Source organism: Rana temporaria, chromosome 1, assembly GCF_905171775.1.
Source record: "Rana temporaria chromosome 1, aRanTem1.1, whole genome shotgun sequence".
Classification (NCBI taxonomy): domain Eukaryota; kingdom Metazoa; phylum Chordata; class Amphibia; order Anura; family Ranidae; genus Rana; species Rana temporaria.
In genome coordinates, this window is record NC_053489.1 from 47,097,077 (window position 1) to 47,120,012 (window position 22,936).

The window sequence follows — 22,936 nt, forward strand, 5'->3', positions numbered from 1 at the left end:
GCTCCTCTATTCTTTGCTGGCACCTAAACGCTGGAGCATCATGCAGCGGGGCTAAACTTCCAGCGTGCATGAGGCTTTACATCCGTGTCACCATCATCTGTGTCACCATCAGTCTCTCCATTCATCTGTGTCACCATCATCTGTGTCCCCATCCATCTGTGTCCCCATCAGTCTCTCCATTCATCTGTGTCCTCATCTGTGTCCCCATTCATCTGTGTCCCCATCAGTCTCCCCATCCAACTGTGTCACCATCATCTGTGTCCCCATCAGTCTCCCCATTCATCTGTGTCCCCATCAGTCTCCCCACCCAACTGTGTCACCATCATCTGTGTCCCCATCAGTGTCCCCATCTGTGTCCCCATTCATCTGTGTCCCCATCAGTCTCCCCATCCAACTGTGTCACCATCATCTGTGTTCCCATCAGTCTCCCCATTCATCTGTGTCCCCATCAGTCTCCCCATCCAACTGTGTCACCATCATCTGTGTCCCCATCAGTCTCCCCATTCATCTGTGTCCCCATCAGTCTCCCCATTCATCTGTGTCCCCATCAGTCTCCCCATCCAACTGTGTCACCATCATCTGTGTCCCCATCAGTCTCCCCATTCATCTGTGTCCCCATCAGTCTCCCCATCCATCAGTCTCCCCATTCATCTGTGTCCCCATCATTTTCCCCATCCATCTGTGTCCCCATCCATCAGTTTCCCCATCCATCTGTGTCCCCATCCATCAGTTTCCCCATCCATCTGTGTCCCCATTCATCTGTGTCCCCATCCACCTGTGTCCCCATCAGTTTCCCCATCCACCTGTGTCCCCATTCATCTGTGTCCCCATTCATCTGTGTCCCCATCCACCTGTGTCCCCATCAGTTTCCCCATCCACCTGTGTCCCCATTCATCTGTGTCCCCATCAGTCTTTCCATTCATCTGTGTCCCCATACATCTGTGTCCCCATCAGTCTTCCCATTCATCTGTGTCCCCATTCATCTGTGTCCCCATCCACCTGTGTCCCCATCAGTTTCCCCATTCATCTGTGTCCCCATCAGTCTTCCCATTCATCTGTGTCCCCATCAGTCTTCCCATTCATCTGTGTCCCCATTTATCTGTGTCCCCATTTATCTGTGTCCCCATTCATCTGTGTCCCCATTCATATGTGTCCCCATCAGTCTTCCCATTCATCTGTGTCCCCATTCATCTGTGTCCCCATTCATCTGTGTCCCCATCAGTCTCCGCATTCATCTGTGTCCCCATCATCTGTGTCCCCATTCATCTGTGTCCCCATTCATCTGTGTCCCCATCAGTCTTCCCATTCATCTGTGTCCCCATTCATCTGTGTCCCCATCCACCTGTGTCCCCATCAGTTTCCCCATTCATCTGTGTCCCCATCAGTCTTCCCATTCATCTGTGTCCCCATCAGTCTTCCCATTCATCTGTGTCCCCATTCATCTGTGTCCCCATTCATCTGTGTCCCCATCAGTCTCCGCATTCATCTGTGTCCCCATCATCTGTGTCCCCATCATCTGTGTCCCCATCATCTGTGTCCCCATCAGTCTTCCCATTCATCTGTGTCCCCATTCATCTGTGTCCCCATCCACCTGTGTCCCCATCAGTTTCCCCATTCATCTGTGTCCCCATCAGTCTTCCCATTCATCTGTGTCCCCATCAGTCTTCCCATTCATCTGTGTCCCCATTCATCTGTGTCCCCATTCATCTGTGTCCCCATTCATCTGTGTCCCCATCAGTCTCCGCATTCATCTGTGTCCCCATCATCTGTGTCCCCATCATCTGTGTCCCCATCATCTGTGTCCCCATCATCTGTGTCCCCATCATCTGTGTCCCCATCATCTGTGTCCCCATTCATCTGTGTCCCCATCCATCTGTGTCCCCATCATCTGTGTCCCCATTCATCTGTGTCCCCATCAGTCTCCGCATTCATCTGTTTCCCCATCAGTATCCCCAAAAATTGGTGTCCCCATTAGAGCCCCCCCATCATTTATCCGAGTCTCCCTGCACATTTGTGTCCCCATCACAGCCCACCCCCGCCTGCATATTTGTGTCACCATTAGAGCCATCAGCCCCCCTCCTCACATGTTTGTGTCCCCATAAGAGCCACCAGCACCCCCACATTTGTGTCCCCATCAAACCCCACAGATATTTGTGTCCCCATCAGAGTCATCACCCCCCCCCCCACATTTATGTCCCCATCTGAGTCATCACCCCCCCCCCCCCCATATTTATGTCCCATCAGTCATCAGCCCCCCCCCCCCCCCCCCCCCATCAGTCATCAGCCCCCCCCCCACATGTATGTCCCCATCAGAGTCATCACCCCCCCCCCCACATTTGTGTCCCCATCAGTCATCAGCCCCCCAACATTTGTGCCCCCATCAGTCTACAACCCCCCCTCCACGTGTGTCCCCAGCAGAGTCATCAGTCCCCCAAAATTTGTGTCCCCATCAGAGTCATCAGCCCCCCAACATTTGTGCCCCCATCAGTCTACAACCCCCCCTCCACGTGTGTCCCCAGCAGAGTCATCAGTCCCCCAAAATTTGTGTCCCCATCAGTATGAAAAACCCCCTCCACGTGTGTCCCCATCAGAGTCATCAGCCCCCAGATGTTTGTGCCCCATCAGCGCCATTCAACCCACCCCCACACAAGTGTATCAGCCCCCCTCCTTGCATGTGTCCAGCGCGTCTCCACTCTCCATCACTGGCTGTGCACTGCAGACCTGCTGCATCTCCCGACTCCCGCCCCGCTGGTATTACACACTCGTTACTGGTTAACAGCGAGGCGGGAGGCGGGAGCAGGGAGGCGGCAACAGGTCTGCCCTAAACACCTCATTGGCTGCTGGGATGCCGTGGTCCCAGCCAGCAGCCAACACACACAGTGAGACGCCGGGAGGGATTGCGGGACCTGCGCTGCATATTGCCTGGGGCGAATATGCAGCGCAGGTTCCACAACTAACAGGGGAACTAAGGATTCACGCTGCGGGCCGGAATAAATGGCCTGGCGGGCCGGATGTGGCCCGCGGGCCGTAGTTTGGAGACCCCTGCTGTAGAAAATTGGATATTCAGATCCCTGATATACCAGGGTGGGAATAGAGGAGAGGGAGTAAGGGAGGGAGAAAGATTAGAGAATTTACAATGACCTATTTTTTAGAGAACTCCGTTCTCGATTAATTTTTTTTTTTTTCCTTTCTCCTCCCTTTACCTTGTTGTTTTTTGTTTTTTTCCCCTGAGGGGATGCCCGGTGGTTGGGAACCTACCCGTCCCCCCTCTCCCCCGCTCCAGAATTGGAGCGGAGGGGAGGGTACCCCACCTAGAGGAAACTGGACCAGACATGGAGGAAGGTCCAGTGGCCAACAATTGGCCGAAAGGGGAGAGAGGAGGGAGGGGGGAGGGAGCGGAGGGGAGGGGAGGGGAGTGGGAGGGGAGGGAAAGGAGGGGACCTATCTCACCAAAATAATCAGATAAAAGGAAAAGATCAAAGATGCCACAAATCAAATGTATATCTTATAATGTGAAAGGTCTCAATAGCCCAACCAAGAGACACAAGGTGCTCAAGGAATTGAAGGGATATAAAGCAGACATCGCCTTTCTCCAGGAGACACATATCACCCTAGGATCAAATATTAGACTACATGCTCCAGACCTCCCTATTTGGTACTATGGGGATACCATATCTAAAAGAGCTAGAGGGATAGCAATTGGAATCTGTAAAAGGATACGGTTTGAAGTGACCGATAGACTGACAGACCCAGAGGGAAGATTCCTTTTCCTGAGAGGAAGATTGGAGGATCTGGAATGCACTCTAGTAAATATCTACGCCCCAAATGTCTTGCCTATAAAATTCATGTTGGGAATACTAGGGAAACTAACAGACTTTAGGAGAGGAAGAGTAATTATGGGAGGGGACCTAAATCTATGTCTCAATCCAAAAATAGATAAGACATCCCAGACATCGAGTGTTCGGTGCACACAGTTAAGAAAGCTTAGGGATGCTTTGTTTAGGAGTCAGTTGATTGACACGTGGAGAGTCTTTAACCCTGACCGACGGGATTATACATTCTATTCCCCGGTCCATGGGACCTACTCAAGGATCGACCACATATTGGTGGATCACAGGACCTTAGATACAGTGGTAGAGACAAAAATAGAAACCATGACGATTTCTGACCATGCTCCAGTAAGCATTACAATGGACATCTCAGGAATCCTGAGACCTAAACAAAATTGGAGGCTAGATGAACACTTGTTGATAGAGGAGACCAGTTTAACAAGGGTAAAAAAGGAGCTGGAAGAGTATTTCACGTTAAACGATATAGAAGGACTCTCAGCGGCAACACTATGGGACGCCCACAAGGCAGTGATAAGAGGAACTTTGATCTCGGAAGGAGCAAGGAAAAAAAAAAGAAAAGAATAGGAAAAAAGAACTAATTAAAGAGATCTTCCTCTTAGAACAGGAACACAAAAAAATAGGGAAACAACGCGATATGTATTTGAAATTGGTCAACAAACGAAACAAATTAAAGGATATCATGGAACAAGAAACCCGAAAGGAATTTAAATTAATTGCTAGAGAAAGATATTTGTGGGGAAATAAAACTAATAAACATTTAGCAAGAATAGTCCAGAAAAAAAAATCAAAAAACTATATAGAAAAAATCAAAAATGAAAAAGGAGAGACGATGCATACAACAAAGGAAATTGCGGAGACCTTCAGGCTTTATTATGAGAGACTCTATTCGGTAGAACAAAAGAAGGAGAAGGAGGGAGAAAAAATAAAGAAAACTGTAAATTTTCTGAGGGAAGCTAGACTGCCAAGAATAAACAGTAGCGAGGCATCCGTCATGGATAGACCAATATCGGAAGAAGAGATTAATACAGCACTAGCCGGCACTGCAACAGGCAAAAGTCCGGGGCCCGACGGCTTCACTATCTTGTATTATAAAAAATGCAGGGAGATTCTTCTTCCAAAACTATGTCAATACTTTAATGGTTTGGGTAAGGATTTTTTATTAAGCCGGGAGGCCTCAGAGGCTATTATAACAGTTATCCACAAGGAGGGCAAGGACAAAGGGGACTGTTCCGGGTATCGACCAATATCTCTGTTAAACACAGATGTGAAACTGTTCGCAAAGATATTGGCCGAGAGAATAAAACAAGAAATGGCAAAAATGATACACCCAGACCAGACAGGATTCATCCAGGGAAGAGAGGGGAAGGATAATGGAGTCAGGGCACTGTTGATAATGCAAAAAATGAAAATGACCGGATCCCCCAGTCTACTCCTGTCGATAGACGCAGAAAAGGCGTTCGACAGGGTAGACTGGGGATTCATGCTACGCACCCTGGAGGAAATGGAGTTTGGACAAAGGATGAGAGAGTGGATAACCACCCTCTATCAGGAACCGAGGGCAAAAATGAAAATAAACGGTAGCTTATCACAAGATCTGATAATGAAAAAACGGTACTAGGCAGGGATGCCCCCTGTCCCCACTCCTGTTCGTGCTTTCTCTGGAGCCACTATTATCCAGGATACGCAGGTGCTCAGACATAAGAGGAATTAAAATAGGGGAGGACGAACACAAACTCTCGGCATTTGCCGATGACGTCCTCTTCTATCTGTCGGATCCTAAAACCTAAATACCAAATTTATTAGACCTATGCTCGCTATACGGGAAAATATCAAATTTCAAAATTAATGTAGCCAAAACCGAGATCTTAAGCTTCAACGTTGACGGACGAGAAGAAAGATTTAAAACTGAAATACCGATTCTCATGGGTAAAAGCACTCAGGTATCTGGGTATTTTCCTAGTAAAATCAACCAAAAAAAATGTATGAGAAAAATGATATCCCCTTGTTAAATGAAATTAGGGAAGAAATTGGGAGGATAAAAAATAGACCATTATCCTGAATAGGACGAATAAACTTCTGTAAAATGGTAATTCTACCAAAGATTACCTATAAGTTCCAGATGATACCTATAAGTTTGCCTGGAATACTCTTCTCAGCTCTCAAAAAACCGATTATGAATTTCATTTGGAGAAATAAAAAACACAGAATATCTTTCCAGACCCTAAGACAACCTAAAATAAAGGGAGGACTAGCAGTACCAGACATTAAAACATATTACGAGGAGGCGATCTTGTCAAGGGTTGTTGAGTGGGCTAGGGCCAGCAAGGAAAAGAGGTGGGTTAACACAGAAAACGAATTGTCAAAGGCAAGTCTCAATAAGATTATATGGAACCCCCCTCAATATAGGACACTTGATAAGAACACACATGAGATTACTAAAAATGCACTAAAAATCTGGGACATTAAGTATAAAAAAATTGAAAAGGAATTTAATTCACCACTATTGGCACTAAAAAATAATGATTATTTTGCACCGGGTAAAGCACAGGTTGGAGGAAACTGGATAAAAAAGGATACGATCCAATTAAGAGACGTAATAAAAGATGGGCACATTGCAACTTTGCAAGAATTAAAAGAGAAAAAAAATCTATTTTTAGAAATTGACGGGTGGAGATACCGTCAGCTGGTCCTCTTTATACAAAGACTGCCGCACCCACTGAGGACAGGGGAGCGGTTATCGGATTTGGAAAAATTATGTACATCAGAGAGGGTCAAGGGAACCATCTCAAAATTATATAAGATCTTATTAAAGGTGGACGAGCCGACGGTCCCTCCTTTCGTCAAAAAATGGGAGAGGGAATTAGGATCAAAACGGGATAGGAACACAATAGAGAAAATGCTGACACTGGCCCATTCCTCGGCAGTAGATTGCCGTACAGCTGAGATGAGCTATAAATCCTTGACTGGATGGTACATGACCCCGGATAAATTGTCTAAATTTAATGATGAACAAACGGGAGAGAGTGCTGGAGGGGATGCAGGACCCTGGGAACCATGGCCCATCTGTGGTGGAAACGCCCTAAAGTAGAGGAATTTTGGAGAAAATTTTTGGGATGCATTGAAGAGATCATTAAAGGGAAAATTAAATTTGATCCTTGGGTGGTACTGTTTCATGGGGGAGGGGAAAATATTAAAAAATACAAGAAAACCCTAGTCCCACATCTCTTAAATGCTGCCAAAAGGATAATACCGAGAAAATGGCAGGAGGTAGAATGTCCCTCAATCTGGGAATGGATTGACTCCGTAGAAGAGACCTATAGAATGGAAGATATGAGAGAAGGAATAGAAGGCAATAACATAGCTCAAGATAAGAAGTGGGATAACTGGAGGAAATTCAAGAGATCTTGGAGCTACGTAGAAAAACTTAGGGCTGAGACCTAAAGAAAATGTAAAATTAGATGATGGCATCAGGAGGTATTTTGGATGGTTTAAGGTGAGATAGGGGGAGGGGGGGAGGGTGGAATTGGGTGAAGGAACGGAAATATCACTTTGTGTTTTTCTCTTGGAATTAGACACTTTAAAAAAAAAAAAAAAAAAAAATATATTCAATCTACATATTTTTATAAGAGAAATGGTTACTCAAGAATAATGACCACACTAATGATGCGAAACCTGATTAGAGGCGCTAAGGGCTGGCAAACGGAACATGAGCGCATAAACACACACTCTATAAGGTTGAAGTCTGAAGTAAAAAAAAAAAAAAAAAATCTGAATTAACCACTTGCTTACTGGGCACATATACCCCCCTCCTGCCCAAGTGAAATTTCAGCTTTCGGCACTGCGTCGCTTTAACTAACAATTGCACGGTCGTGCGACGTGGCTCCCAAACAAAATTGACGTCCTTTTTTCCCCACAAGTAGAGCTTTCTTTTGGTGGTATTTCATCGCCTGTGCGGTTTTTATTTTTTGCGTTATAAACAAAAAAGTGCGACAATTTTGAAAAAAAATACAATATTTTTTACTTCTTGCTATAATAAATATCCCAATTTAAAAAAAAAACAAAAAAAAAAACATTTTTTTTCTCCGTTTAGGCCGATACATTTTTGGTAAAAAAACAAAAATACAAAAAAAAAAAAAACTCGCAATAAGCGACTGGTTTGCGCAAAAAAGTTATAGCGCTTACAAAATAGGGGACAGAATTATTATTTTTTATTATTTTATTTTTTACTAGAAATGGCAGCGATCTGCGATTTTTATTGGGCCTGCGACGTTATGGCGGACAAATCGGACACATTTTTGGCGCCATTCACATTTATACTGCAATCAGTGCTATAAATATGCACTAATTACAGTATAAATGTGACTGGCATTGAAGGGGTTAACACTAGGGGGTGAGGAAGGGGTTAAATGTATCCCTGCATTGTGTTCCAACTGTAGGTGGAGGGGGGGTGACCGATCTGTGTCTCTATGTATAAGGGACACAGATCGGTCTCTCCAGAGACAGCACCGCTGTCTCTGTGTAAAACGGCAATGAGAAATGATCTCATATGTTTACATATGAGATCATCTCTCATTGGCCGCACAGATCGCATCGCAAACGGCCACTCTGATTGGCCGTTCGCGGCGATCTGTAATTGGCTGTGTCCAAGGGACACGGCCAACAGATTTTCCCCGCTGCGCACTCTGGAGCGTGCGCGGGGACCGCCCAAAGGGGCGGACGTCAATTGACGTCCACTTGGATTTTGGGATCCGCGCTGTAGCCGTCAATTGACGGCTAGCGGATCCCAAGTAGTTAAGCAGAGAATAGGTTATTCCAAATACTTTGTTTTACACGTACCTGCAGATTAGACACGCCCTTCAAGGCGCATCCGGTGAGATGGCAAAAAATTCCCCACCTTTAAAGGTTAATTAAGTTAGGGACTTCTAAAGGCCTGATCTCAGAATTATATGAGCATATTAATGACAGGTCCAAAGGGGTGGGAGATTGGGAAAAAATAAATACAAATTGGGGAGGAGGATATAGGCCCCATAACAAATGATCAATGGGAACGGATATTGGAGCTAGGGACATCAGTGTCACTGTCCCCGTCACAAAGTATCTCATCTATTTTTAGTTCATAGAGTCTATTACACCCCAAAGAAGTTATATACATTTGGAAGGAAACTAGATGACAAATGCCCAAGGTGTCAAAGTACAGGAGACCTGATACATATGATGTGGAAATGCCCAAAATTATATAGATATTGGGTTAAGGTATTAGCTATTATAAATACAACCTTTGTAATTGCTCTGGAACCGGAGGCCAGGGTATGCCTATTGGGTTGTATAGAGGAGAATCATGAGCAAAGGGGCATAACAGTAGCGGTTATAAAAGGTGCCTGTTCCAGGCTAGAAAACTGATAGCACAAAATTGCCAATCACAGGGAGCGCCCACATCAGCGGAATGGGTTAATGTGATAAACTTGACAATATGGAAGGAAAAAGTAGCCTTAACCAGGCGCGGAAATTTTTTATTTTTTTTTCTTTTTTTTACTTCAGACTTCAACCTCATAGAGTATGCGTTTATACGCTCATGTTCCGTTTGCCAGCCCTTAGCGTCTCTAATCAGGTTTCGCATCATTAGTGTGGTTTTTTCTTAGATTTCTTTTTTCTTACCATATATATATATATTATTTTTTTTATTTATTTATTTATTTTTTTATAATTTTGTTAGTAATCTCAACAAACAAGATTTTTCGATTCCTTCGCCTTATCCCAATTCCTCCCTTCCCTCCCTCTCCCACCCCCCCTCCCTCTATCTCACCATAAACAATCCCAAGTACCTCCTGATGCCTTCAAATCTGTTTTTAATTTGTCTTTAGGTCTCAACTCTGAGTTTTTCAACATAACTCCACGATTTCTTAAAGGCCCTCCAGTTATCCCATTTCTTATCCTGGGCTATATTATTACCTTCCACCCCTTCTCTCAGTTCTTCCATTTTATAGGTCTCTTCCACGGAGTCTATCCATTCCCAAATTGAGGGACATTCCTCCTACTGCCATTTTCTCGGTATTGTCCTTTTAGAAGCATTTAATAGATGTGGGACAAGGGTTTTCTTATATTTTTGATTTCATCCTCTCCCCCATGGAACAATACTACCCAGGGGTCCAACTTAATTTTGCTTTTTGTAATCTCTTCTATGCACCCCAGAATTTTTTTCCAGAATTCCTCTACTTTAGGGCATTTCCACCACAGATGAGCCATGGTACCAGGGGACCCACATCCCCTCCAACACTCTCCCGTTTGACCATCGTCAAACTTGGATAGTTTGTCCGGGGTCATGTACCATCCAGTCAGACATTTATAGCTCATCTCGGCTGTACGGCTATCTACTGCCGAGGAGTGGGCCAGTGTCAGCATTTTTTCTATTGTGATCCTATCTCTTTTAGATCCAAGTTCCCTCTCCCATTTTTTGACGAAAGGAGGAACCATCCGCTCGTCCACTTTTAGCAGGATCTTATATAGTTTTGAAATAGTTCCCTTGACCTTTTCCGATGTACATAGTTTTTCTAAATCGGATAATTGCTCCCCTGACCTCAATGGGTGCGGCAATTTTTGTATAAAGTGGGCTAGCTGGTGGTATCTCCACTCGTCAATTTTCAAAAAACAATTTTTTCCCCTTAATTCTTGCAGTGTTGCAATGTGCCCGTCTTTTATTACGTCCCTTAATTGGGTCGTGTCTTTTTTTATCCAATTTCCTCCAATCTGTGATTTGCCCGGTGCAAAGTAATCATTGTTTTTTAGTGCCAATAGTGGTGAATTAAATTCCTTTTCTATTTTTTTATACATAGTGTCCCAAATTTTTAGTGCATTTTTAGTTATCTCGTGTGTAGTCTCATCAAGTGTCCTATATTGGGGTGGGTTCCATATAATCTTGTCCAGGCGTGCCTTTGACATTTCATTTTCAATGTTCACCCACCTCTTTTCCTTGCTGACTCTAGCCCACTCCACCACCCTAGACAATACCACCGCCTCGTAATATGTTTTAATGTCTGGTACTGCTAGTCCCCCCTTAATTTTGGGTTGTCTTAGGGTCTGGAAGGCTATTCTGTGTTTCTTGTTTCTCCATATGAAGTTCATAATCTGTTTTTTAAGAGCTGTGAAGAGTATTCCAGGCAAACTTATGGGTATCATCTGGAACTTATAGGTAATCTTTGGTAAGATTACCATTTTACAATAATTTATTCGTCCTATCCAGGATATTGGTCTGTTTTTTATCCTCCCTATTTCTTCCCTAATTTCATTTAGCAGGGGAATAAAGTTTTTAACATACATTTTTTTATTTGATTTTACAAGAAAAATACCAAGGTACTTGAGTGCTTTTACCCAGGAGAAGCGGTATTTCAGTTTTAACTCTCTTTCGTCCCGTCCGTTAACATTAATACTCAAACTCTCGGTTTTGGCCACATTGATTTTAAAGTTTGATATTTCTCCATATCGTGTGCATAGTTCTAATAATTTCGGGATTGAGGTTCTAGGGTCCGACAGATAGAAGAGAACGTCATCTGCAAATGCAGAGAGTTTGTGTTCGTCCTCTCCTATTTTGACTCCTCTTATGTCGGGGCACTTGCGTATCCTGGCCAATAGGGGCTCCAAAGAGAGTACAAACAGGAGTGGGGACAGGGGACATCCCTGCCTAGTTCCAGGCGCGGAAATTTTAACAAAATTTTAAATACTGTGGGAGCCCTGGCTGAGTAAAATGGGATGTCCACCCTAGAGAGGGGAGAAGAATATCGATTGGAAGAGGAAGATTAGCCAGATGGAGAGGAGAGGAGATACACTTTAAAGATAAAAGGGAATAAATTCACCCGGAAGAAAAAGTTCACACTGTAGTAGAGATAGAACTTGTGTCTGAGGTACAAATGGGATGATATGGGCTTGTGGATATGATATGCACTTTAAAAAAATGTATGTAATGTGTATCTTTATATAGAGATGCATGTGTTTTTATTAAATCTTTATATGGAAGAAAATATAGAATAAAAAAAAAAAAAAAGATATATAAAATATTGATTTTAGATTTGTACTGTGATACGATAAGGGTTGTAGGGGGTCTGCTGTAACCCATGTGACGTGGTTTGTAGTTATTGTATCAGTTCAATTAATAGAAAAAGTATTATCCCTGATTAAGCTGTAGTACTCTTAACGAGCAGTAGATGGCTCTGGACTCCAACCTGTAGTGTTGTGGTGTGGTTTTGAATCTTGAGTGCATTGTACTACAAAGAGTTAAGCGCTAGTGATGGCATCTTACAAAGACCAGTCAGTCGCGCCACACCCTTAGACAACGTCATAAAGTCAAAACGCAACAGCGTGGCATCATGCGACGACCAGAAGAGAAGTCAGCACGCCACCGGATGGGACGTACAGTCAGCCTTCATAGTGGCAATCTGATCGTTTTAAGTGTGGATTAATGAAAAGCATTTTATGCATTTCTTGTATGTGCGATTTTAAAGGGGGGAAGTTCATTTTAATAAAATATAAATAAAAAACTGAATGGGATTACACTATGGCTTTTTTCCCCGTTTGCGTTTTACGATTATTGTGCTGCGGACAGGGCCACCAATAAGGCATTAAAGCCAACCCTTCTGTACCGGGCCCAGGCCACATACGTTCAAAAAGGAGGGACCAACCACCTGCCTTCCCTCCTCACCTGCGGGGAACAGGAGGATCAGATTCAGAATGGCAAGCAGGTAAATATGTACCATTTAAAAAAAATGTGTATATCCAGGCCGCTCCAAGAATTTGAATCCTGACAGATAAAGTCTGTGTTGGAGAGGGTAGCAGATCTTCACACACTTTAGGCAGCACTCAGGGAGACAAGCAATCTCTAATGGGAACAGAAAAAACAAACAAGGCGCCTCTAAGTGCAGAAATATAAAACTTTTAATATCCCCTAAAGGGGTTAAAAACACTTACAAGATGGTGGATGAAGCAGGCATGTAGCAGGTAAATGCGTCCAGAAGATGTTCCAGTGGCAGGGCAGTCACAGTCTGATGATAAAGCTTCCAGGGAAGTCCACAGGATAACAGCCAATTTGTGCTGTGAGTGTTTAGAGAACACAATGGTGATGGAGCCTGGGGATGATGTCAGGACATTATCATCAGACTGAGACTGCCCTGCCACTGGAACATCTTCTGGACACACTTACCTGCTACATGCCTGCTTCATCCCCCATCTTGTAAGTGTTTTTAACCCCTTTAGGGGATATTAAAAGTTTTATATTTCTGCACTTAGAGGCGCCTTGTTTTTAAATATGTACCATTTACCGGCCCCTTTCTTTCCTGAATGAAAGCATTGAGCAAATCTGTGCAGATCACTGCAGCACAGTAAACTGTTTACTATGCTTCAGTTTGTGAATGAACAGGAAACGGCTCAGCATAGGAGCATATGCCATTCAGTCACTGTACAGTGCAGCTGAGGCTGCAGAGAAAGGGACAGGGGAATCCCTGTCCTCAGTTCCCCTTCATCTGAAAAGTAAGACATCATGGGTCTGTTTAGACCCCTGATATTTCACCTGTTCTGTCAAGGAAGAGGAGACATACAGTTAGAAACACCAACTAGGGAACACATTTAACTTCTCGATCGCCCCCTAGTGTTAACCCCTTCCCTGCCAGTGACATTTATTTATAGCATGAATTGCTGCATAAAATGTCAATGATGAAGAAGTTCGTTTTTTTTAAAAAAAACATTGGGGATATTGTAGCAAAAAGTAAAAAAATCTTTTTTTCTTCAATATTGTCGCTCTTTGTTTATAGCGGGGAAAAAAAAAAAAAAAAAACACACACGCAAAGGCAATCAAATACACCAAAAGAAAGCCATTAGTGGGGAAAAAGGGATGCAAAATTTGTTTGGATACAGCATTGCATGACTGTGCAATTGTCAGTTAAAGCGACGCCGTGTCAAACTGTAAAAAGTGCTCTGGTCAGGAAGGGGGTAAAATCTCCAGGGGCTGGAGTATTGAAGTAAAAAAAAAAAAAAAAACACACAACAGTAATAAGCTAATCTGCCACTGTGAAAATAAATTAAACTACTTCATAGCCAATTTACACTGAGCTCTGACAAAGGAACAAGAGGTCTGAGGGCAACCATCCAGAGACCATGATGACCGTACACAGGAGGTCCCCGAAACTGAAGATGGCCGTCCAAAAGCACACAGAACGGGGAATTCGAACAACAAGCGTTACCTTGACTTTGTTTATGTAATTAAAATGTTTGAACTATTCAAAAGCTAAAAGTGGTCTTTCATGGAGGATAAGAGAAGAAAAGGCGCTTTAATATCTTCAGGACCAATTGACAATTGTACTTTAAAAGGGGAGTTCCAGGCTTTTTTTTTTTATGTTTATTAAAAGTCAGCAGCTACAAAAAGTGTATCTGCTGGCTTTGTCCTGTGACACTCTGCCTGGGGCTCCGCTCCTCTCCGGTCGGCGTCTTCATTGCGCGAGCGGCGCTGTGCTCTGTGAGTGGTCAGACGATCGCCTGGAACCTGTCACGTATCCCAGGCCTTCGCCTACAGGGAGGGGCCGCCGTAGGCGATATGACGTATCGCCTAAGTGGTCCCTGGGCAGAAGGAGGAAGTGGGACAGGAAGTCCCACTCCTACTGAAGCCCCCACTCCCCCCCCCCCCCAAAAAAAATTACATGCCAAATGTGGCGAGGAGTGGTTTAAGCGGAAGTTCCACTTTTGGGTGGAACTCCGCTTTAACAAGCAAAACTCAAAAAAACACTTTCTGATGGAATATTTCAAGAACCTGTAAAGTGACATCAAAAAAGGAATTTCTCCCCAAGAAAATGAATACAGGCACAGGACAATACAAAAAAGGGTCACTATACACAAGACTTTTTTTTCTTTAAAACCGAAAAGCATGGAAATAGAAAAATGGTGGGAAACTGGAGTCAGGCATACTCACCATTATCAGGTCCCTGAAGCTTCATAGAATATAATTTAACCGGCTGGTTGAAAGCTACAGTGATCAGGAGCTGTTGGGAAAAAAAATAAGGTGGTCATTCAGGAAGGCCAAGTGATAAGAAAGCAATACCTAAAGCCTCGTACACACGATCAGTCCATCCGATGAAGCCGACTGATGAAGCCGACTGATGTGATGGTCCGTCGCGCCTACACACCATCGGTTAAATAACCGATCGTGTCAGAACGCGGTGACGTAAAACACAACGACGTGCTGAAAAAAAATGAAGTTCAATGCTTCCAAGCATGCGTCGACTTGATTCTGAGCATGCGTGGATTTTTAACCAATGGTCGTGCCTACAAACGATCGGTTTTGACCTATCGGTTAGGAATCTATCAGTTAAATTTAAAGCAAGTTTGCTTTTTTTTAACCGATGGTTAAATAACCTATGGGGCCCACACATAATCGGTTTTGACCGATGAAAACGGTCCATCAGACCGTTGTCCTCTATTTAACCCATTGTGTGTACGCGGCATTAGAGGAACGTGGCTGATTAATCAGGCTGCAATATGTGATTGGCATGTAGAGAAAAAAAATCTCATTTGAGATAATGGCTCTTTATAATCTAAGCCAGCCTTTCCCAACCTTTTTTAACATGGAGGAACTTTCGAAATAACTTTCTGGTCTCAGGGAACCAATACAACTCACAGTATATGAGAGAGTGATGATCAGAGGGAAGAATGCTCCTTATAATTGTGGTCATTAAGAACAATCCCCCTCGTGGACGTTGGAAACCGACTGTGAAAAACATCAGCTTTTAGATAGCTAAAAGATCATTGATGTCAGTGGGAACTCAGAGGCAGAAGCTGCTCAATGAACCCCTACAAACTTCTGGAGGAACCCTAGGGTACCATAGAACCCCAGATGTGAAAGGCTGATCTAAGCCTCATCAGGACACTGACACTTCCCCTTATATTTTTAACAACTGATTCACTAATGTAAAAAAAAACTGTATTCCAGGGATTAAAGCCAAGAAACACAATGAACTTATTCATTACAACAGGGCTCGACAAACCCCAGGCGCCAGGTCGCCATTGTGATAAGAAATTTCATTCTGGCTCCTGGGCTGCCGCTTAAATGCTCCACATCCACCACTTGCGCATGCCACCCCCTATGTATCCCGGGGCAGATCAGGAAGAATTTTATTCCTCTGCGAGTTACAGAGGAGGTTTAACGCATGCAACGATACCTCACATGTGGGGTTTACATATGTGGGCGGGACTTGCATGCGTGTTCGCTTCTGCGCACAAGATAACTGGGACAGAGGCATTTTATAAATAAAAATTAAAAACTTTTTTTTACCACTTTTATTCCCATTACAAGGAATGTAAACATCCCTTGTAATAAGAATCAGTGTGCCAGGTCCTCTTTATGGAGAGATGTGGGGTCAATAAGACCCCACATCTCTCCTCCAGGCATAAAAGCATGAAATCGGTAAAAAAAAAATAAAAAAAAAATCACATGCCGACAGGCGCGATTGCTGTTTTGTTTACTTCCGTGTACTGGGCGTGACGTCATAACGTCGCGCCCGGGCCTCCAACGGTCATAGAGATGACTGGAGACCATCTGGTCACCAGTCATCTCTGCTTTCCAGGCAGCGCCGACCGATTCGCTCTCCGGGCCCCGATGGCACGGGAGAGCCCAGAGAAGCACCGGATGCCTATAAGAACGATCAAGCAGCGGAACTGCTTTGATCATTCTTATCGTGCAGAGAATCGGCGGCTGAAGACGGCGATATTTGAATGATGCCTGTAGCTGCAGGCATCATTCAGATTCAGACGTCCTCAGGTTGTCAAGAGGTTAATGTATTTGAAAGCTTTTTTGCCTATTCTGGGGCCCACTGCCATGTCGGATTTACAACACAGCAGGTGCACAGACTGGCCAAACTTTAAGACCCCATTCACACCTGAGCGTTTTGTAGCTTGAAGGGGGGGGGGGGGGGGGAGAATCTATTCTCTATGGAGATGGTTCACATTTCTACTCCAAAACGACTGAAGCTCAAACAAGTTCTGGGACTTTGGGCGTTTTTCTGCTTTTTACATTGGTGACTCTCTGACCTGTACAAAATCGCGGTACAAAAAAAAAGCCACAAAAAAAAAATTGTGGCAAAATTGCGTGACTTTCTGCCTGAAAACGCAATGCTCAGGTGTGAATGGGGCCTTACTGTAAATGCTAACTGCAAAATAGCAACCAGATTCTAGAAACCACAAGACTAAAAAGGTCAGGTTGGGATGAGGCCATTGCATGGTAGTTTAGCTGCCCAATAAAAAATAAACTTACTACTGTGCTGCATATAGCAATCATATCAAACAGTGGCATTCCAGCCCGTAGGGAATAACTGCCCCATACAACAGTGATGTCAGTATCCTCTGTTCAATAAATAAATGGCGTTGGCCAGCTCCTGGGAATTTGAGGAGCTAGGCATTGCTTTGGTCTAAAAATGTTAATTTGTGTTTGACAGATACTTAAAACGAAACAAGAAAACACCATCAATATACTCTTTAACCACTTAAGGACCCGCTCATGTACATATACGTCGTTTTTTTTAAAGATTGATATCTCGGTAACGGCAGCAGCTGCTGCCACAACCGAGGTATCCATCCTTAGCATGAGCGGTCCTGTAAACGATAACGATGGTCTCCGCGGCGGATTCGCTGCAAGATCACCCTTATTGGCGCGCCCTCCGCCGCTTACCGGAGCCGTCGGTAGCAGCGGAGGCGATCGGATCTTTCACCCGTCCCCATAGCATAGCAGGGCGGAAGTGACGTCAAAACGTCAGTTCCGCCCAGCGTCTTAAAGGCACATTTTTTTGTCGTCATTTTTTTCAAATGACCAAATTTCCATTTATTTTTTTTGCATTTAAGTCTAAATATGAGATCTGAGGTCTTTTTGACCCCAGATATCATATGTAAGAGGACCTGTCATGTTTTTTTCTATTACAAGGGATGTTTACATTCCTTGTAATAGGAATAAAAGTGATCAAATTTTTTTTTTTTTCAGTGTATAAAAAAAAAAAAAAAAAAAATTTAAAGCGCCCCGTCAAGCTCAGGCGTGAAAGCGAACGCATACGTGTGTAGCGCCTGCATATGAAAACGGTGGTCAAACCACACAAGTGAGGTATCACCGCGATCGTTGGAGCGAGAGCAATAATTCTACCCCTAAACCTCCTCTGTAGCTCAGAAGATACAACCTATAGAATTTTTTAAACGTCGCCTATCGAGATTTTTAAGGGTAAAAGTTTGACGCCATGCCACGAGCGGGCGCAATTTTTAAGCGCGACAATGGGTATCTAAATTTTACTCGGCGTAACATTATCTTTCACAATATATAAAAAAATTGTGGTCTAATTTTTTAATTCAGAAAAGTGATTTTTTTCCCAAAAAAGTGTGCTTGTAAGACCGCTGCGCAAATACAGTGTGACAAAAAGTATTGCAATGACCGCCATTTTATTCTCTAGGGTGGGGGTTGGGGGTTTTAAGTAATTTTCTAGCAAAGAAAACTGTTTTAGTCTTGTAAACACCAAAATCGGAAAAAACACCCAAGGTCCTTAAGTGGTTAAAGTACCGATTACATGGAATGGTTCTCCCTCCCACAGCTACATCATTGCTCAGGAAAAAAAAAAAACAACTATTTTACATCTGCAACTTACCTGTTCATCGCAGTCCGATTCAAGGTACGTGGGGTCTTTCCTTAAGCAGTTGTCAAACTCATTGTCATCACTTTCATTAAGACATTCGCAGCCAGCTTTGCTTACGAAAGGCATTAAATCCATCTGTAAGGAACCAAAACTTGAATTGAGTTATTCCCTAAAAGGCAATCATGATACAGAGATAATAGAGATAAATATATATATATAATCACACACTCACACACACACACACACACAGTGCCTTGAAAAAGTATTCCTACCCCTTGAAATTTTCCACATTTTGTCATGTTACAACCAAAAACGTAAATGTATTTTATTGGGATTTTATGTGATAGACCAACACAAAGTGCCACATAAATTGTGAAGTGGAAGGAAAATGATTTAATTTTTACAAATAAATATGTGAAAAGTGTGGTGTGCATTTGTATTCACCCCCCTTCACTCTGATACCCCCCCCAACTAAAATCTAGTGGAACCCAAGTGCCTCCAGTAGTCACCTAATGGGCTTGACAAAGCACATGCGTGCGAAACAGCGTCGTCCTTTGCCTTACAAATATGTGAAAAGTGTGGCGTGCATTTGTATTTAGCCCCCCTGAGTCCATGCTTTGTAGAATCACCTTTCACTGCAAGTCTTTTTGGGGATGTCTCTACCAGGTTTGCACATCTAGAGAGAAATTTTTTCCTATTCTTCTTTGCAAAATAGCTCAAGCTCTGTCACATTGGATGGAGAGCGTCTGTGAACAGCAATTTAAGTCTTGCCACAGATTCTCAATTGGATTTAGGTCTGGACTTTGACTGGGCCATTCTAACACATGAATATGCTTTGATCTAAACCAGGGATCCTCAAACTACGGCCCTCCAGCTGTTGTAGACCTACACATCCCATGAGGCATTGTAACACACTGACATTCACAGTCATGACTAGGCATGATGGGAATTGTAGTTCCTGAACAACTGGAGGGCCATAGTTTGAAGACCCATGATCTAAACCATTCCATTGTAGTTCTGGCTGTACGTTTAGGGTCGTTGTCCTGCTGGAAGGTTAATCTCCGCCCCAGTCTCAAGTCTTTTGTAGAGCAACTGGTTTTCTCTTAAAGCGGGAGTTCACCCAAAAATCAATTAACATTACAATCAGCCGAGTTGTCCGAATGACAATCGGCTGTTTTTTTTTTCTCCCCCGTACATACCGACTTTCACCGCCGCTTCCGGGTATGTCATCTTCGGGACTGGGCATTCCTATCTGATTGACAGGCTTCCAACCGTCACATACTGCGCGTCACGGGTTGCCGAAAGAAGCCGAACGCCTGCGCACCGACGTTCGGCTTCTTTCGGACAGCTCGGCTGATTGTAATGTTAAAATTTTTTTTTTTTGGGTGAACCTCCACTTTAATATTGCCCTGTATTTGGCTCCATCCATCTTCCCATCAACTCTGACCACATTCCCTGTCGAAGAAAACCATCCCCACAATATGATGCCGCCACCGATGGTGTGTTCAGGGTGATGTGCAGTGTTCATTTTTCACCATGCATAGCGTTTTGCTTTTAGGCTAAAAAGTTAAATTTGGTCTCATCTGACCAGAGCACCTTCTTCCACATGTTTGCTGTGTCCCCACATGGCTTCTCGCATATGGGACTCCTTATGTCTTTCTTCTTGCCACTCTTCCATAAAGGCCAGATTTGTGGAGTGCCCGACTAATAGTTGTCCTGAGGACAGATTCTCCCACCTGAGCTGTGGATCTCTGCAGCTCCTCCAGAGGGACCATGGACCTCTTGGCTGCTTCTCCGATTAACCACTTGCTTACTGGGCACTAATACTCCCATACCGCTCAGGTAAATTTTCAGCTTTTAAACTTTAAATGACAATTGCGCGGTCATGCAACACTGCACCCAAATTACATTTTTACGGAAAAAATAAATAAATAAATAAAAGTTTTTCATATTTTGGTATAAAACTTTGCACACCGGTAATTCTTCTACACTGATGGGATCTACTGATGAGCACTGACTGGCAGCACTGATAGGCCCCGATTATCAGTACTGCTAGAAACCGGCTTCCATTTACTTTTTTGATCAGCTGTCATTAGCTGACAGCTGATCACGTGAAAAAGGGCCCAATGTGATTGGCCCATTATACTGCTCTGTGATCAGCCAAGGACTCGGCGATCACAGCGCATGCCCCCTGGGGCGCGAGAACATCCATGTACACTCTCAGCATTTTAAGCCCACACTGTATTCGTCTTTCTGCTATAGCGTGGGCGCAAATTGATTAATGCTTTCCTTGCCCGGCCTGTCAGTTTAGGTGGACGGCCATTTCTTGGTAGTTTTGCCTCCTTCTATTTTCAGATGATGGATTGAACAGAGCTCTGTGAGATGTTCAAAGCTTGGGAGATTATATATATTATATATACACACATATACACACACACACACACACACACACACACACACACAGCCCTCAAAAATTCACTCTTTTGCTCACATTTTGCGAGTGGAATTTATTCCAGGGCGAGTGAGGAGCGGGGGTGAACCAGGCTAACAGTTTCCTGGCTGAAGCGATGAGCCAGGAAATGGTCAGCCGAAGGACACAGAGAGCGGCAGGGCTGGACTGCCCTGGCAACGCTTTGAGCCAAGGCTGCAGCGCTCTCCTTCTCCCCCTCTTGTATCACACACAGCGGGCATCTTCCGCTGTGTGTCATGGAGCTGGGTTTGTGTTTGGCGGCACCTTGTGATAAGGTCCCGCCCCCCTAGGTCGGCTAATGTGATAGTAGTAGATTGAATCAGTGTTCTGCCTATAACATTAGCCGGTCTAGGGGGGCTGGACCTTATCACAAGGTGCCGCCAAACACAAACCCAGCTCCATGACACACAGCGGAAGATGCCTGCTGTGTGTGAGATACACCTGTACGGGAATGACTTGGACAGTACGGATCTTGACACTTGTGCCCGAGTATCTGTCCTCCTGAATCCCAGACACAGCAGTACACCTACAGTCCCAGTCAGTGTGGGAACTCAGTGGGGGGGTCCATACAGTACCTCCAGTTCACATCCCCTCCTATATCTTTCGGAGCAGTGCCGCTAACTAATTATGAAGGCTGCAGCTCCATTGCTGAGTGCTCTCTCTATCCCTAATATTCTTCAATGCAGGCTGATAAATAGTGCTGGCAGACAAGGGCACAGAAAGGTGCTGTAGAGAAGATGTGTGGCTGCCGTTGCTGGGTCAGAGCGGAGCAGGGCATTGCAGGAGACAAACACATGGTCAGTGTTGGGGGTGCTCAGTAATAGTGGAGGGAGCAGTGTGGTGGGGGACAGGCTTCAGCAACCGTTTCTGCCTCTGCCCTCAGTGGTTGATTCCAGACAGGATGAGTGGAATGGGTGGTTTTTAGCTTCCTCCTCCATCTGTCACCTGGGATTTCCCTGGTCCTGGCAGTGGGTAAGCGGGTGCTCCTGGCAGTATGCAAGCGGGTGCTCCTGGCAGTATGCAAGCGAGTGCTCCTGGCAGTATGCAAGCGGGTGCTCCTGGCAGTATGCAAGCGGGTGCTCCTGGCAGTATGCAAGCGGGTGCTCCTGGCAGTATGCAAGCGGGTGCTCCTGGCAGTATGCAAGCGGGTGCTCCTGGCAGTATGCAAGCGGGTGCTCCTGGCAGTATGCAAGCGGGTGCTCCTGGCAGTATGCAAGCGGGTGCTCCTGGCAGTATGCAAGCGGGTGTTCCTAGCAGTGGGTAAGCGGGTGTTCCCAGCAGTGGGTAAGCGGGTGTTCCCAGCAGTGGGTAAGCGGGTGTTCCTAGCAGCTCCCTAGATATTGCTCCTTCTCACTAAAGGAGAAGCTTCATCTGTCTGTCAGCCTGAGCTCTCCTCCACCTCTCTGGCTCTGACTTAAAGCGGATGTGCCATGGGAACAAAATATTAAAAGTCAGTAGCTACAAATACTGCAGCTGCTGACTTTTAATATTAGGACACTTACCTGTCCTGGAGTCCAGCGCTGATCGCAGCAGAGCACGAGCGATCGCTCGTCACTCTGCTGCTCCCCCCGCCATCCACGCTGAGGGAACCAGGAAGTGAAGCGCTGCGGCTTCACTGCCCGGTTCCCTACGGCGCATGCGCGAGTCGCGCTGCGCCCGCCGATTGGCTCACACGCTGTGTGCTGGGAGCCGAGTGTTCCCAGCACACAACGGGCGACAGACGGGATGTGACGGAATGCCCGTCTTTCGCCCGTAGCGTGTAGCCGGAAGTGGGTGCAAATACCTGTCTTTAGACAGGTGTCTGCACCCCCCTCCCCCCTGAAAGGTGTCAAATGTGACACCGGAGGGGGGGAGGGTTCCGATCAGCGGGACTCCACTTTAGGGTGGAGGACCGCTTTAACTATCCAGCACTTTTTCACTCAGTTTCAGACAACTATTCTCAAAAAGGATACATTGAGATTGTTTGTTTTTCTAAG

General features: G+C 44.8%; 1 protein-coding gene across 1 annotated transcript in view; it reads right to left on the bottom strand.

Annotated features, from left to right (window-relative positions):
* Positions 1 to 22,936, bottom strand: part of TXNL1 (thioredoxin like 1) — a 57,518-nt gene that overhangs the window by 25,458 nt on the left and 9,124 nt on the right. The window contains exons 4-5 of the mRNA XM_040337454.1: positions 18,503 to 18,625; positions 14,797 to 14,866 (exon numbers count right to left, since the gene is read on the bottom strand). Of these exons, the coding sequence (XP_040193388.1) occupies positions 14,797 to 14,866; positions 18,503 to 18,625 (193 nt within the window). The remainder of the gene's footprint in view (positions 1 to 14,796; positions 14,867 to 18,502; positions 18,626 to 22,936) is intronic.